This window comes from Camelus bactrianus, chromosome 21, assembly GCF_048773025.1.
Source record: "Camelus bactrianus isolate YW-2024 breed Bactrian camel chromosome 21, ASM4877302v1, whole genome shotgun sequence".
NCBI classification, from domain to species: Eukaryota; Metazoa; Chordata; class Mammalia; order Artiodactyla; family Camelidae; genus Camelus; species Camelus bactrianus.
Genome location: NC_133559.1, coordinates 4,737,536 through 4,751,486, shown reverse-complemented (window position 1 = coordinate 4,751,486; position 13,951 = coordinate 4,737,536). Strand labels below are relative to the sequence as shown.

Genomic DNA, 13,951 nt, shown 5'->3' with positions numbered 1-13,951 from the left:
TCTGGAGTGGGCAGAAGTGAGGCTATTAAGAGACCTAGAAGTTGTTGCCAGATTGGTAAGAGGAGAATTGGGATAGTGTGCTGTCATGGGATCTGAGGGAGGAGGGTTTCAGTAGGCTTTACCAAGAGCGTCAAATGATAAGAGAGTATGAAGTGCATAGTCTTTGTAAAGGCCCTTGGACCTAGCTACTGATTGGATGGAGGAAGCTACATTATAATACTCTGATTCTATAAGATCACTGGTAACTTAAGAAAGTGTAGTAGAGCTAGGCTGCAAGAGTTTAAGGACTGAGTGGTAGAAAGGAGAAAGAGTACAATTAGACTACTGTGTTAAGAATTATGGAGAAAAGATGAGAAAGGGTAATCAGGCTCAAGAGATTTCTCAAGAAGGAGAGACCTGATCATACTTGTAGGAGAAAGAAAGAATAAACAATTCAATAACAAATTGATGTTACAAGAAAAAGAGAGGATAAGTGATACAGCAAAAGTTCCAGAGGTGAAAGGTAATCAAAACACAAATGGAGAAGTTCGCCTTAGAAAGGAGGTCATGCTGTCTGACATAAAAGGAGACAATAATTCACTGAGAACAAAGGACTTGAAAAATAGGTGAAAGATGTAAAACTAGCTAAGAGAAACATGTTAAGTAGCCAATAAGCAGTTAGTAAAATGACTGAGTAGTCTGATACATTGCCAAGGCTTAGGATAGGAGACGACATGGTTTTGGTGGAAACTGAGACAAGTCAGAAAGTAGTAATACATGGAAAAGGGTAGATATAGGTAAATTCACAGACTTCATTTTTGCCTCCTGATGACACTGGGTAGCACCCACTTAGCAGCTGCAGCTTTTTGAATAAGGATGAGGCCCAGTATCTGAGGGGACTTCCCATTCTGACAGATTTAAGGCACCCCTTCCTCTTCAAAACTGGCAACCACAAAGGCTGTTCTGGCTTTTGTACCTCTCCTCTGGCAGCAGTAGATTACATATGCACTTATCCACAAGCGCCAACAGCTCGCAACGAAGCAAAGGGCTACCCCAGAGCAGTAGAACCTGCTAGTCTGGGCCAACTGGAAGATTGCAAGAGTGAGAGACACAAAGGGAAAGGTACTAGTCTCTGAGCCTGAATGAAAGAACAAACCCAACTCTGAGCCCTATAACTGCCTCAAGGATCTTCCCTAGAAAAGATAGCAACAGAGAGTCCCATTTCCTCTCCCACAGGACGTATATTGTCCCATCCAGACTTCTAATCTGGTGAGCGCATGTTCACAAACATTCCCATCCTCATTTTTCTGTTCAGCTCAGAGGATAAATATTGTTATTGGAGGCAGAAGGTTTAAATTTCCCCCAATCAGCAAACTGTTTAGTATAAAATTTCTTTAATCAGAAAGGATTTCTCTTCCCTCAACACAGATACACACATTAAAAGTAAAAAAAAAAAAAAATGCAGGAAGACATCTATTTACACAAATTAGAAACTACGATGTCAAGTCCTGGATTAGGGGTTGAGAGGGTAGACATCAGGAGCAGCTGGTGACTGGCTTCCCATCTGCTCCAGGTGTCCCATGGTCATCGCTCCAGTTATGGTGGGTAGGCCAGGAGGGGGTGGGGTACAGCTCCAGTCTGATGGCAGAGTCACTGGCAAATTGTGGCAACAAGGCCCCTCTCCAGATAGTTTCTTAGGTTCACCAGGGATGACAGGAGATGCTGCAGCAGATGGAACTGGAGTGACTGGAGCTGACTGGGTGAAGGGCTGTTCTCCATGCTGGAGGAAAAGGATGACACCAATGCTGGTTCCAGTGCCTACAGGACCATGGCTAAAGGAGATGGTACCTGGAGAACTGAGAGGGGGATTGCAAATTGGAGTGGTGTGGATCCAAGTGAGATTCATAGTTGGCCATTCAGTGAGGTGCCAAGGCTGCTTTGGTTTCGATACTAGCTTCCCTAGCTGTGTCTGGTCCATCTTTTCCATGAAAGGTGTAGAAGAAGACGCAATTGGGTAACCGTGGTGGTTTGGAGAATGCTATGGATGGGGAGAAAAGAGAAAAAAATTATGTAAGAAAGCTTTCAGATCAACTCCACTTGGTTGCTTAAAACTGCTTTCCTTGGGAACTCTGCAATGCTGACATACTTTCTTTTATGCAACAGATAATTTCCTGCCAAGCCATGATTAAGTAAAAGTTTTGGTAACCAAAATGTACTTTCATTTTTTAAACAAATTCTTGAGGGCTTACTATGTACCACACACTATATAGGCACTGGATATCCAAAAACATACAAAGTAAAACAAACAGTCCCATACATTCTTATTTATAAACTAATTCATTTTAGAACTTCTTTCGAGAAAGTCTACTTAAAAATTTTTCTTTCAGGGGAGGAGGTAATTAGGTTTATTTATCTATTTATTTTAATGGAGGTACTGGGGATTGAACCCAGGATCTCTTGCATGCTAAGCACGCGCTCTACCACTGAGCTATACCCTCCCCCACTAAAAAGTCTATTTTTAGTTGGAATAATCACTTCCTAATTTCTGTATTTTAAATTCTAATTTCATAGGCTGAATTCCTTAAGAAGTATAAATTAATATGCAGGCAAGATCCTCCTGCTTATTTTTAAATCAATTATTCCCAGAGCAGTAATAACTGTGGCTGATTGAAAACAAGAAGGACTGTCCATTGTCTACAGAAGACTTTCTCCTCTCTATCATTTAAGTGCCCCCTAAATACTCTATTACTTGAAGGCACAGAAAATAGATCATTCCACACCAGGTCTAAGAATCTTTCCAGCACTCTCCCTATGGGTGCCCCATGGGTGATACACCTCTTAGACCTCCCAGTGATATACATCTTATGACCAGTCCTCAAAACCCAAGCTTCCACAGGGACCCAAGAATACTTGTGCAGGTGTAAAAAGAGAGAGAGGAAAATGGTTTTAGGGGAAGCAGGGGAGAAAAGATTTGCAGGGAAAACTGAGGACTCTTCCTGCATGATTCAACTGGCCAGGTGAAAAGCCCCCTGAATCCATGCAGAAAGTGGATAAGCTGCAACAGGAGGGATAGGGTTAGACTTTGTGGTGTTCTGCATGATGATCCAAACAAAACAGAACCAAAGAACATCTAGAAACCAAGACAATGAAGGAAGTTCAGGCATTCCCTTTCCTGAAATGAAACTTGTTGAAAAGATGAAAAGACCCCAAAGAAAATGGAAGAGGGAGCCCATTTCTGCAGGTACACTTCATTTCTTTGGCTATTTCCCACCTCTTCCTCAGGTTTATAAGTTCTTACCTGGGTCAGCTGGTGCCTACTACTATCCAGCGATGACTTGTGGGCAGCTATATGAGGAAACCAAGTCTTTAACATCCCTTCTACCTGTAGCAGAGTTCCTAGATAACGCTCTCTACGAGAAACACATTTAAAAAAAGCCATTAGATGTGAAAACAGCAACAGGACAAGATTGGAGACATCTCCTTTTTTTAAAAAAATTTTTTTTATTGAGTAATAGTCATTTTACAACGTTGTGTCAAAGATATCTCCTTTTTTTTATGAAGCACTGAGGAAAGAACCAAGGGGGACTTACCCCATCTGTGGCTTCTGCAAAACACCTACAATACGCTGAATCCTGTCCATTGCCACGCTCTGCTGGAAACTGCTCAATCCTGGGGTCAGGGTGAGAGAAAGAGAGAACAAGGATTGAGATGTAAGAATTTAGTTAGGTAAAGTAAGGTCAGAAGGGGGTTAAAATTCATGCACCTAAAGAATTTAAGTCACAGAAGAAAAAAGGAATCATCCATATCCCAAAGACTTAAGAAAAATGCACATTTAAAACATATTTTAAAAGAGAGAGAGAAAGAGGGAGCTAAACCTAGCTCAAATGAATGCAACTAACCAGATAATTACCTCTCTCAAATCGACCCATCTTCAGCCCATTCAGTAAGGCTGTGAGAGGGCGTATGAATCCTTGGAGCTCTTTACACTGCAGAGAAACAGGACAAAAGGCATGAGAAGACCAAGAATTGTTCACACCAGTACTGATTCTTCCATCTCCAAATGTGGGAGCCAATACTATCCTCACAGGGTCCTTACGAACCACCTGGGTACTAAATCACTCTGGTCGTGTCTCCTTTCTCCAGTTTTCTCTTACCTTCTGAGCAAAGAGCAGGTCTCCTTCTGTGGTACACCCCTGGATGTTTAGACAGATTTCCAGTTCACCGTCTCTTGATCTTTTGACCCCAGATCCTGACATAGAAGAAACCAAGACCCGCTGTTCCGAGCGAGATGCTGTTCGTCCGTTACTGGAAACCTTGGGTCGTTGCCTGCAGCGGATAGGACCGGGGCTGGGCCGAGAACCTCCCCTCTGCCCAACAGTGTCAAGCTTGGGGCCATGGGCCCACTTGTCTTCCCCCTCACTATCGGAGGGAAAGCCAAAGTCATTGTTCACTGGGGAGGTGGAAAAAGAGGAAGAAAGAGAGTAGGAAGAATAGGAAGAAACGCTAGATGGAGAATCCATAGGGCAGCTCCCGTAGTACCCAAAGATGGGGACCTGCAACTGAAGAGCAAAGCGAGGGCGTTTGAAACCAGAACCTGAGGATTAGGAAACGGACTGGGGTGTACTATACGCGATAATAATATCTCTTCTCTCCCTCCCCAATATTACCTGTCTCGGGGACAATAGAAAAAGTCATCTTCCCACCTCTTCCCCTCCGTTAAGAATCTGGACTGCCTCTCTGGCCTCCGCAGAGCAGCTGTGAGCCTGACACAGACTGTTCTTTCTTCCCTCAGAGTAAATTACCTGATTTGACACCTTCCCCCAGTTCGTCTGCTCTGTTCCCATCCTGTCCCCGCAGCGAGCCTCTCTACCTGAGGTCAAGCTGCCGGCGAGCCGAAAAGCTGCGGCACCCGAACCCACCTAGGACCGCTCCTCACACAGACCTCTCGCCACTTCCCAATCTTTCTGATCAGGATCCCTGCGCCGGACCACCTCCGGTCGCGCCTGTCACGTGATGCGATCCCTCGCAATACTCAGATCTGCGTTAGGTCCCTAAGCCCACTCCCTTCGGGTCTGATCCCCCTGCACGAATCGCTCCCTGTTCTGAGTCTCCTCACCTGTGTCGGTCGGCTTAGCCCAGGCTGTCTCCAGATCCTTCTCAGACTCTCGGTCTCGGCTACCCACCTCCGCCTCTCTCCCACTGGGTCCTGCCCCTTCCCCCTCCCAGACACGTGCAGCTCCGCACGTGCCTTCCCCCTGCGTACACAGACCTCGCATCCTCATTGGTTGTCTAGCCGGTGGCACGTGACTCCCGTCACTGAAGTTCACATTCCATTTGCTACAGCATACAGGGGCTCGGCCAATAGAGAGGCAGTCAGGTGACGATTGGTTGGAAGGTAAGCATTTCGTGCTCCGCCCCTACATGCGGCTAGCGAGGAGGACCCCGTGGTGAGAAAACGAGGAGGACGGAAAAAGAGTGGAAAAGAAGGGAGGGGAGGGAAAGGGCGGAGCCTGTGGCCTTAAATAGGGTGGTGGCGCGCCTGGAGCGGTGCAACTGGCGTGTGCAGACTGGTTGTGCGACTTGAGGAGTGAGCCTCGAGACGTGGGACTCCTGGCTCTTCCTTGGAGCCGACCCCTCTGCCCCCTCTTTTAGAGCCTCATCTCACGAGTGCAGCACGTGGAAACCATCAGCGAGTTGCGTCAGCAACGTGTGTGAGAGAATGGATGTGTGCCACTGTATATCCTCTCCCCGTCTCGGCGGCTCACCCCTCGTGACTCCCTGGTCTCTGTTTCACCCTCCCCTCCTCCTCCTCCTGCAAGCTGGGTGCCTCCTGCCCTGCTGGGTGAGGAGGGTGGGGACTGCTGCCGAGAACACCGCGTCCTCTCTCCGGCTCCCGCTGGGGCGGCTCCTCGAGTCCTTTCCTTACATAACCCTCCACGCACGTTACCAGCTCAGATGCCAGCCCGCCACAGCTCCAGAGGTCAAAGCCCAACTCGGTTGTTCCTGACTTTTATCTGGGCTCCTCGGGCCCTGCGCCCTGAATTCTGTGTTTCTTAGAACAAGAAACGGAAAGGGGAAAGTCCGTGATCTCCTAGATTATGCCTTTGTTCAGTTTCAGTTTTTTCATTTGTCCTCTGGAGAAGATTTGAAGGAGGGAGGGTGGCAAGTCCAGAGTTTACTATTCACTGCCCCTCGCAGTACTGAGAGCACAGTGAAGAGAAGGGGTTAGGGCTCAGGGACTTGTGGGCTAACTGAAGCTATAATATCAAAGAGACCGCAAGGGGGCAGCCTAGTTCTGATTAGGGTGTCAAGGAATTGGGGGGGGGGTAGTTTGTCCCTGTATGCCCTAATTACAGAGAAAGGTACAGAGTTAGGGGTGGGAGGTGGAAGGGGGGAGGTAAGCGGAGGAGGGTGTGAATTTTAAAAATCTATTTTAAGTACTTTTCGATATTTTACATATGTTTAACAATGTGCTTATTTTATAAAAAGGAAAAAGGGTTCTACATAAACTTCAACTCTCTTTCTGCAAACACACTATCCCAAAACCATATATGATAAAGTGAAACAATAGAATTAGAATTATAAGCTGTGAATAAACCTGTTGTTTGTGGGTACTTTTCTTCATTCTTCCCAAAATTTCAGGCTTTTTTCCAAATCCTAATAATTCCCTCTAGTTCTATTGTCACCTAAATCCCTTTCTAGCCTACCCTTCCCACAGCCATATGCTAGTGCTCTCTTCAGTGTTGTGGCTTCAGAACAGACTCTCGCAAAGGAGGAGAGAATAACCGGATTATTTCATGTATTTATTTTATCTTCCAATTTCCTCTTCCCAAATCCCCATCCGAGTCGTAGCAGCCTTCCCTCTCCTAAATAAAGAAAGAGGAGGAAAAAAACAGAATAATGGGACTCAGGAAGCCCCTCCAGCTCTCCCACCTCTGTAGAAACTCCCCAGATTTCATATTTTGAGTTAGATTTCCCCATGACATCTACTAAAAGATATGTCCCCTCCCCTCTGCACTCCTTCCTTCCACTAAACCTCTTCATGCCCGCCAGTTATTTAGAATACCAACTTAAATTCCTTCCCTGTAATAAAGGTTTCTCTTCCCTTCTCCTTTCCCGCACCACCTCTCCCCTACATTAGAGAACCACCACCCCTTCTGCCTTTGAACTTCGCCTCTTGACTCCCCAGATGGTAGGCCCCCTCCTATTTTGCCCTCTGGCACCTGCCAATCTTTAAACGGGGCCAGGCTGGGACCAGCTTTGATTCCTTGTAGCAGACTAGAAAGCTGAAGAACTTTCTTCTCCATTCCATTTGCTTCTGCTCTAGGAAGCCCTGAAATCCTCCCAGTTCAGAAAAAGTAATGACTCTTATTACAAAAGCCTTTGCCTTGAGATCTCTTAAACCTCCTTAAAATTAGATAAGACTTTTCTAAATGTGATTGCTCTTCCTTCAGGCTGAATTGACCAGGCTGAAAACACTAGCCAGAGATACTGGTAAAATTGCTCACAGACTCCCCCAAGACCAGTGGCTGCTGTGCTCTCACCTTCTACATGAAATACATCCCCCCTTGAACGAGGGCCCAGGACAGGAGGAGGGGAACAGGATTCTGCAGACTGGATACAGCATCGTTCAGATCTGGACTCTGCTAAAATACAGACAACCCCCCACAGTAGGCCAGTGTCATCCTTCCTACTACCCACCTCCCGCTCTGGAAGGATAGCTATCTCTTTTTTCTTTCTGTTTTTAAGGACAGTCATCTATTTACACCAACCTCTGCCTTCTTTTCCTCTGAGCTTAGAGAAAGATCCAGCCCTCCTCCCCATTACTGTAAGGAATCCTTTCCTCTGTGCCTTTCAGCCTGTTCCTTTTTTTTTTTTTAAAATAGGTTATTACAAGATATTGAATAGTCCCCCATGCTATACAGTAGAACCTTATTGTTGATCTATTTTATATATAGTAGTATCTGCAAATCCCTAAATCCCAATTTATCCCTCCACCTCCTCCTTTCCCCTCTGGTAATCATAAGTTTGTTTTCTTTGTCTGTGAGTCTCTTTCTGTTTTGTAAATAAGTTCATTTGTGTCATTTTAAAAGATTCCACATGTAAGTGATATCATATGGTATTTTTCTTTCTCTTTCTGGTATACTTCACTTAATATGACACTCTCCAGCTAGTTATGATCATACCAGGGAGGCCCGACTCAATTCAATGACATTTTTTTTCTTTTTAATCTAAGTACATGACACTATGCTAGTCACTGTGCTAGGTGTCATTGAGGGGGGAAATATAAATATGACTAAGACATTGGTCCTGTCCTCACAGAGTTTACAATCAAAAGGGAGCCTACTCTATACTGGAAAATATTTATCTGTCCTTGTCAATCATCAGCTTTCTGGTCCTACTGATTCCTCCCATCTGTGTTTTACTATATACAGGCTGCACTTTGGTCCTGTTGCCCTTTCTAACTGGTGCTTCTCTTTTTGCATTACCAGATTTCTCAAATGAGTGCTCTATACTGTCCCTCCACTTCCTCACAACGTACTCCCCCTTTGACTCCACAAAATTTAGCTTTTGCTACAACCACTCAATTAAAACTGCTTTCTTTGTGGTCATCAATGACTTCCTTCTCCTTGGCCTCTTGCTAGATTTTGATTGATTATATTAAACTTTCTCTTCTAGACTCTGTGATAGCAATTTGGCTATCTGCCTACCTCTTCAATTAGTTCATTCCAGTTTCCTTGGCTGATCCCTCTTTTTCCTTTTACTAACCACAGGCACAACCACTGGCCTTTTGGTCTTCTGTACTGGCTCTAATGGGCTCATCTACTTTTGTAACTGTGACTCTGGACTTATAACTATAGTGGTGACAGAGTTCAGTTATCTTTAGGACACCCTCATAGGGCTGTCACCATAAATTCAGGTTGGACAATACCAAATTTATAACTTCACTCTTATACCACTCTGATCTCCCACAGTTCCCATTTTGGTCAACTATTTCCCCAGACATCCATGTTTAAAACCTGTAAGTTATTTTAACTCTCTCCTCATTTATTGCTCATATGAAATTATCCCTGGAGCAAGGCATTTTCTTCAAAATATTTCTTATTCAAACTTATCCATTCAAAAATGCCACTTTCCTAGTTCAGGCCTTTAAAGGATTGCTTTGGGAATGATGCAAATCGCATGAAACTCCCTCTCCATTCCATTGCATCCTTCATTCAACCAAACTTTTTCAAAAATACCATTTTCATTGTGTGTTTATCACACTGAAGAACTTACTAGGCTCCCTATTGCTTATAAGTCTGAACCTCAGCCTGACACTTCATGACTCTACAGTTTGGCCCTACCTTCCCATATGTGAGATTACCAAGCAAATATTAGGAGCCTTGTAAATTTTATTTCTTTTTACTTTCCCACTGTTCCTTCCCACATACCCTGTCCTTCAGTCGTGCCCCATGCACTAAATATACCCTGCTTGTTCTATCCCCCTCGTCTAGGCAGCTCTTTCACTCTTGGAATAACTATTCTTCCTCCTAATTGCTTTCATCCTTTCATAACTTACTGCCAATCAAAAGCTAACTAACTAACTAGCTAACACTAGTCTTCAAAGTGTATCTCAAGCACAATCATCTCCTAAAGGTCTTCCAGACAACTCCAGCCTGTACTAATCTCTCTCCTTCCACTGCCTAAAGCACTTGTCTGTCATATGCTGTCAAATTTATACGTGATTTAACATTGTTACAAACCTTTTCATTTTGCTCTAAATGTTTCCTAAGTGTAAACTTGAGTTTTATAAATACTTGGAGGGCAATAACAACATCATAGATTTCTTTTTCAGCAGCAGCAGCAGCATCTTTAGCCGCTTTGGGCATAGGTTTCATACACATTAACTACTAGTCAACTGAAATTTAACTGCACCACATCTTCCCAGTGTTCTGTATACAGGGTTAGTGTTAAATCTCAGTGAAAGAACTGATGGTCAGGCTGAGATGAATACCTGCCTTGTAGTCCTAGTGATCTGTTTCCTCCATCCACCAAAGCCTCCCTCTGCTCCACGTCACCAGCCCTGGGATCTCCCCAGGGTATAAGATGTCTCCTCCCCCTCCCCCCCATCCCCAATCTACTCACTGATTCCACTGTCACATGTTTCACTGTTACAGGCTTCTGATGGTCTGCACGGTCTGTTTCATGACTAATGGTAGTCTCTGCTGCTTCCATTATCTCCTTATCCAACCTGTTCTGCCCTCAGTAGGATTAGGAAACGGTTATCATTGCCTCCATCCAACATCCACAAAAATTCTTTATTTAGAGTTTTTCTCTCTTTCATGACTTCTTCTCCCTCCCAACCCTTTACCCCGACTTAGACTCGGGGATCCCGCCTACTTTATGTTTGCATGAATTATGTACCCATCCACTCATCAATTCCCTTGAATTAAGGACTGCCCCTCCCTTTCAGTGCCTTAGGAAATCTACTCCATTCTGGCTTCATCCCCCACTATAGTTAACAAATCTGTTTCGGGCTCACTTCCTGGTTTCATTTCTAACTAATTTCTAACCTAACTAATTTTCATTCCTGTTAATTATTTAGATTTCAACATTGCCCAGTTTCTTTTTAACTGTTACTTATTCTGATCAATTTTTAGTGGTCACTCACCAGCATGTCCTCCGACTCAAACATAGAGTAATCAACAGTGAAATTTGCACCAAAATCATCTAGGGAGGAGAAAAAAAAATCAGTAGTAACAAAACAGAAAGGTAGCACTAGATCTAGAAACGAAAAGAGGAAAAAAATGTTCAGAATACTTCAATTTGCTCAAGGTGTAAAATTTACTGGTATCATATAATTCTAATGAACTTTAATGTTAAAAATGTTTGTGAATGAAAAAGAAAAAATGTTTGTGAATGTGTATGCATTTATATTTTCAATCTGGTATCTAAAATCATTTACAGATTTGAAAATTTTCAAATTGTTTCAACCAGTTTCTAAAGGATTGGAAATCACTAGCTTGAAAAATAACATCATGAGCCTTGATAGCCTTTGCTCACAGCCAGATTTCTCTCTGACCCAGTTGCTCCATTGCAAAGGGAAAGGCAGAGTCTCAGAACTAAGCATTTCCCAAACCTCTCTCCACCCTGCAGAGGGTCAGAACCTTCTACATACTCACCATAGTTGGGAGTGACTGTGTAATAATAGACCACCTGGTAATAGTCATCTTCTTCCAGTCCTTCTTCATCGTCATATTCTTGTCCTAGGGGAACAAGGACTAGAGGTCAAGGGGCATCTGGAACGTCTTAGCAACTGAAGAATACCTGCAGTTGATCTCAGCTCTGTCGCTTTCCTTCCTTTCTGCCTCTGCTCTCCTGTCTCCCTGCCTCTGCACCTCTAAGCCCTCCTAGGCTTCCGGACTCCATGTCTGTGATGAGGCCTATTACTCTGTGCCCTTTCACTCTGGCAACTCCCAGAGTAGAAAGTGGGTCCCTTCACATATCATAACCAAACTAAACCTAGAAAAGGTACAAAGCAGAGAGAGACCAGATATTAAGGACCCCAAATCCACTCCTCTGTATGCTCCAGACCTATTGTATTTGTGAGAGATCTTCTCTTTACAGTGTCTTTCACAACACACACACACACACACACACACACACACACACACACACACACACACAGCCTTTGGCTTTTAGTTTTAGTTCCAGTTTCACTGCTAACTAGTGGAATATCTCTGAACCAACAATTTAGCATCCGCTTTCTTAAAATGAGTCAGCTGGACAAAGTAATCTATCTGCATTAGTTTTTCTTCCTTCCCAGAACTAAAAATATGTGGCTTTGACGTGCTTAGATCAAGAACTTCTGGCCTGATATTAAACACTTCCCTAAACTTATTGCCCTCTCTTAATCCCAAGCAATGACACAAGAATCTAGAGGAAGAGGAAACAATAAGAGCACCTGGCAGACTGGGAACAAAGGAGGGAAGGAGCCAGGCTACTTTTGGGACGCTGTTCCTGAAGGCAGCCAATTCTCACTGGCTAAAGGCCACTCTTTCTCTATCTTTACTAATACACGGTTTGCTTTTTCCAGCTCGCTAAGAAAGAAGATACCCTGCCGTCCCTCACTAGTTTCACTGTCCTGCCTTCAAGGAGTCTACCTCTCTTCACTCTCACATTAGTCCTTCTCAGCCTGTTCAGCCCTGTGGTGATGGTGAGCTGACTTCACTCTCGTTAGGACCTCCCATAGCTGGGGCCCCTCCCTGTCAGCTGTCTCTTCTTTGACAAAACTCTGCTTTCCTCCCCCTTTCCTGGCTCTGATTTCCAGGTCCCGTCTGAACCTCCCCATGCCCCACTCCATCTAACACCGATGAGAGAGTGCCATCGCTCCTTATTGAACTGCACTTCTCACCCTCTCCTCATTTCCTCTCTCCCACCCCATTTATGGTGGAAGACCTGGCCCAAAAGCTCAGAGTGGGATGTGAACTTACCCAGGATGAGTGGCACAGCAAGGATGGCTACAAAGAGGACATCCATTCTGGATTCTGCACTATTGCCTTGAAAGTAAAAAAGGAAATAACAGCGTTTCCCACCAGACTTACCCCGCCTCCCGCCCTCCTCCAAAGCAGGGAGGTTGCTGCAGCCACGCTTCTCTGGGAGGGATTCCCCGCCCACTTGTTGACTGGTTAGACCATCAGTTACTACCGGTCTGGTCCTCAGAGCTGTGCAGATCAAGAGAGGAAAAGTGAATTTTGATGGAAACATGTTCATTGAGCTCCCCTAGCCCTAGACTAGATCCATTCAGGACTCCTGCCACTACCAGGGAAAACAAACAAACAAACAAACAAAACCAAAAAACCAACCAACCAAACAACAACAAAACCCCCAGGCTCCCAAGGAGTTTCCCCTCTCCCCTCCTTTCCTTCCTTGCTCCCAGTCCTCACAAAAATCTCACCCTTCCTCTCACTGTCCCTAACTTACTGTCACCATCCAACACTGCCCTTCTCTCTGAGGCTTCATCACAATGTCTTTCTTCACAGACAAAATATTCTAAGGAAGGGATAGGCATTTTTTTCTAGACTGAGAACAGTCTCTCTCCTCTGCCTGTCTTGGACTGTGAAATATAGGAGCAATAGCAACATCCTTGTCTGACTCTCAAAGCACCTGCTGCATTGCTTCTGAGAAAAAAAAAAAACAAACCCTCTCAGTTAAGGCCAGTTACTTCCTCTCTGCTAAGTACTGACCTTACCTCACCACTTTCTCAACCTCTGCACACAGGCTGGGAGAAGGGAGGAAGCAGGCAGTCTCTTTCTCTGCTGTTTATTCCACGCCCCTTCTCCCACTTTCGGTCACTTGGTGTGTTCCCTTCATTCCACCATTCAGGGGTGGTGTTCATGTCCTTCTCTTTGCTTTTATATTTCCCATATTCATTCAATTCAATTGAGAAACATTTAGTAACATATGTGCTAGGCATAGTGTTCTAGGCCTAGTCTGATAGGCAATTCCAAGTTCATAGGCAAGGGAATAAGAAAAGGATGTAGGGGTTTTATTTTGTTTTGTTTTTTAAAGGGAGCTAATAAACATCTATTCAGCATCTACTGTGAGCCAGGCAATATGCAAGTCTCGGTGAAACCACGCATGAACAAGACAGGTTTGGCGCCTGTTCTTAAGTCAGAAGATGCTGTGGTAACAGCTCAAAGGAGAGATAAGCTGTCTTTCCCTCTCTCTTCTGGCCTGGTAGGTTCGGAAGCAAGACTCACTAGAGCTTGAGCACTGGCCAAGATGCTCCCACCCTCTCAACCTCATCGGGGGAGGATTTGCATGGTGACTTCCCCTGTAAATCTATAGAATCTATTCCTTCAGCTCCTTTCCAGAATTTCCTGGGGAAAAAATGTAAACTCTTACATGAATGTACACATATGCATGGCCATGAATCTTTTCCAGGAAGGAAAGGAAGCCTGGTTCTCCTTGAACAATTTCTATAGTT

General features: G+C 44.5%; 2 protein-coding genes across 8 annotated transcripts; both read right to left on the bottom strand.

Annotated features, from left to right (window-relative positions):
* Positions 1-1,356: 1,356 nt before the first annotated feature.
* CIART (circadian associated repressor of transcription) lies at positions 1,357-6,616 on the bottom strand. 5 transcript variants are annotated; one of them, XM_010958494.3, is made up of 6 exons: positions 5,249-6,616; positions 4,134-4,538; positions 3,890-3,965; positions 3,570-3,648; positions 3,278-3,389; positions 1,357-2,017 (listed from the first exon to the last, which is right to left on the bottom strand). In XM_010958494.3, exons 2-6 carry the CDS (start codon positions 4,497-4,499, stop codon positions 1,493-1,495), a joined length of 1,158 nt encoding a protein of 385 aa, XP_010956796.1. In that variant the 5' UTR covers positions 4,500-4,538; positions 5,249-6,616; the 3' UTR covers positions 1,357-1,492. The 5 variants fall into 5 exon arrangements, with proteins under 5 accessions (XP_010956796.1, XP_074205469.1, XP_010956794.1 ...); XM_074349368.1 differs by having other exon boundaries at positions 4,134-4,305; XM_010958492.3 differs by lacking the exon at positions 5,249-6,616 and adding an exon at positions 5,096-5,238.
* A 145-nt stretch (positions 6,617-6,761) lies between these two features.
* C21H1orf54 (chromosome 21 C1orf54 homolog) lies at positions 6,762-13,106 on the bottom strand. 3 transcript variants are annotated; one of them, XM_045519209.2, is made up of 7 exons: positions 12,946-13,106; positions 12,567-12,686; positions 11,145-11,228; positions 10,634-10,692; positions 10,108-10,218; positions 7,524-7,625; positions 6,762-6,845 (listed from the first exon to the last, which is right to left on the bottom strand). In XM_045519209.2, exons 1-6 carry the CDS (start codon positions 13,031-13,033, stop codon positions 7,527-7,529), a joined length of 561 nt encoding a protein of 186 aa, XP_045375165.1. In that variant the 5' UTR covers positions 13,034-13,106; the 3' UTR covers positions 6,762-6,845; positions 7,524-7,526. The 3 variants fall into 3 exon arrangements, with proteins under 3 accessions (XP_045375165.1, XP_010956802.2, XP_010956801.1); XM_010958500.3 differs by having other exon boundaries at positions 7,524-7,622; positions 12,456-12,686; positions 12,946-13,087; XM_010958499.3 differs by lacking the exon at positions 12,946-13,106 and having other exon boundaries at positions 12,456-12,610.
* Positions 13,107-13,951: the final 845 nt, after the last annotated feature.

Excerpts from the sequence above, each read along its gene's own strand:
- C21H1orf54 (XM_010958500.3), bottom strand. The coding sequence starts at position 13,033 with ATGCCTATCCCTTCCTTAGAATATTTTGTCTGTGAAGAAAGACATTGT. Across the intron at positions 12,687-12,945 it reads GGCAGTGTTGGATGGTGACA|CTCTGAGGACCAGACCGGTA; the intron begins GTAAGTTAGGGA and ends TGATCTGCACAG. Across the intron at positions 10,219-10,633 it reads TTGAGTCGGAGGACATGCTG|AACAGGTTGGATAAGGAGAT; the intron begins GTGAGTGACCAC and ends TACTGAGGGCAG.
- CIART (XM_010958494.3), bottom strand. The coding sequence starts at position 4,499 with ATGGATTCTCCATCTAGCGTTTCTTCCTATTCTTCCTACTCTCTTTCT. Across the intron at positions 3,966-4,133 it reads ACCTGCTCTTTGCTCAGAAG|TGTAAAGAGCTCCAAGGATT; the intron begins GTAAGAGAAAAC and ends GTTTCTCTGCAG. Across the intron at positions 3,649-3,889 it reads GATGGGTCGATTTGAGAGAG|GATTGAGCAGTTTCCAGCAG; the intron begins GTAATTATCTGG and ends CCCTGACCCCAG.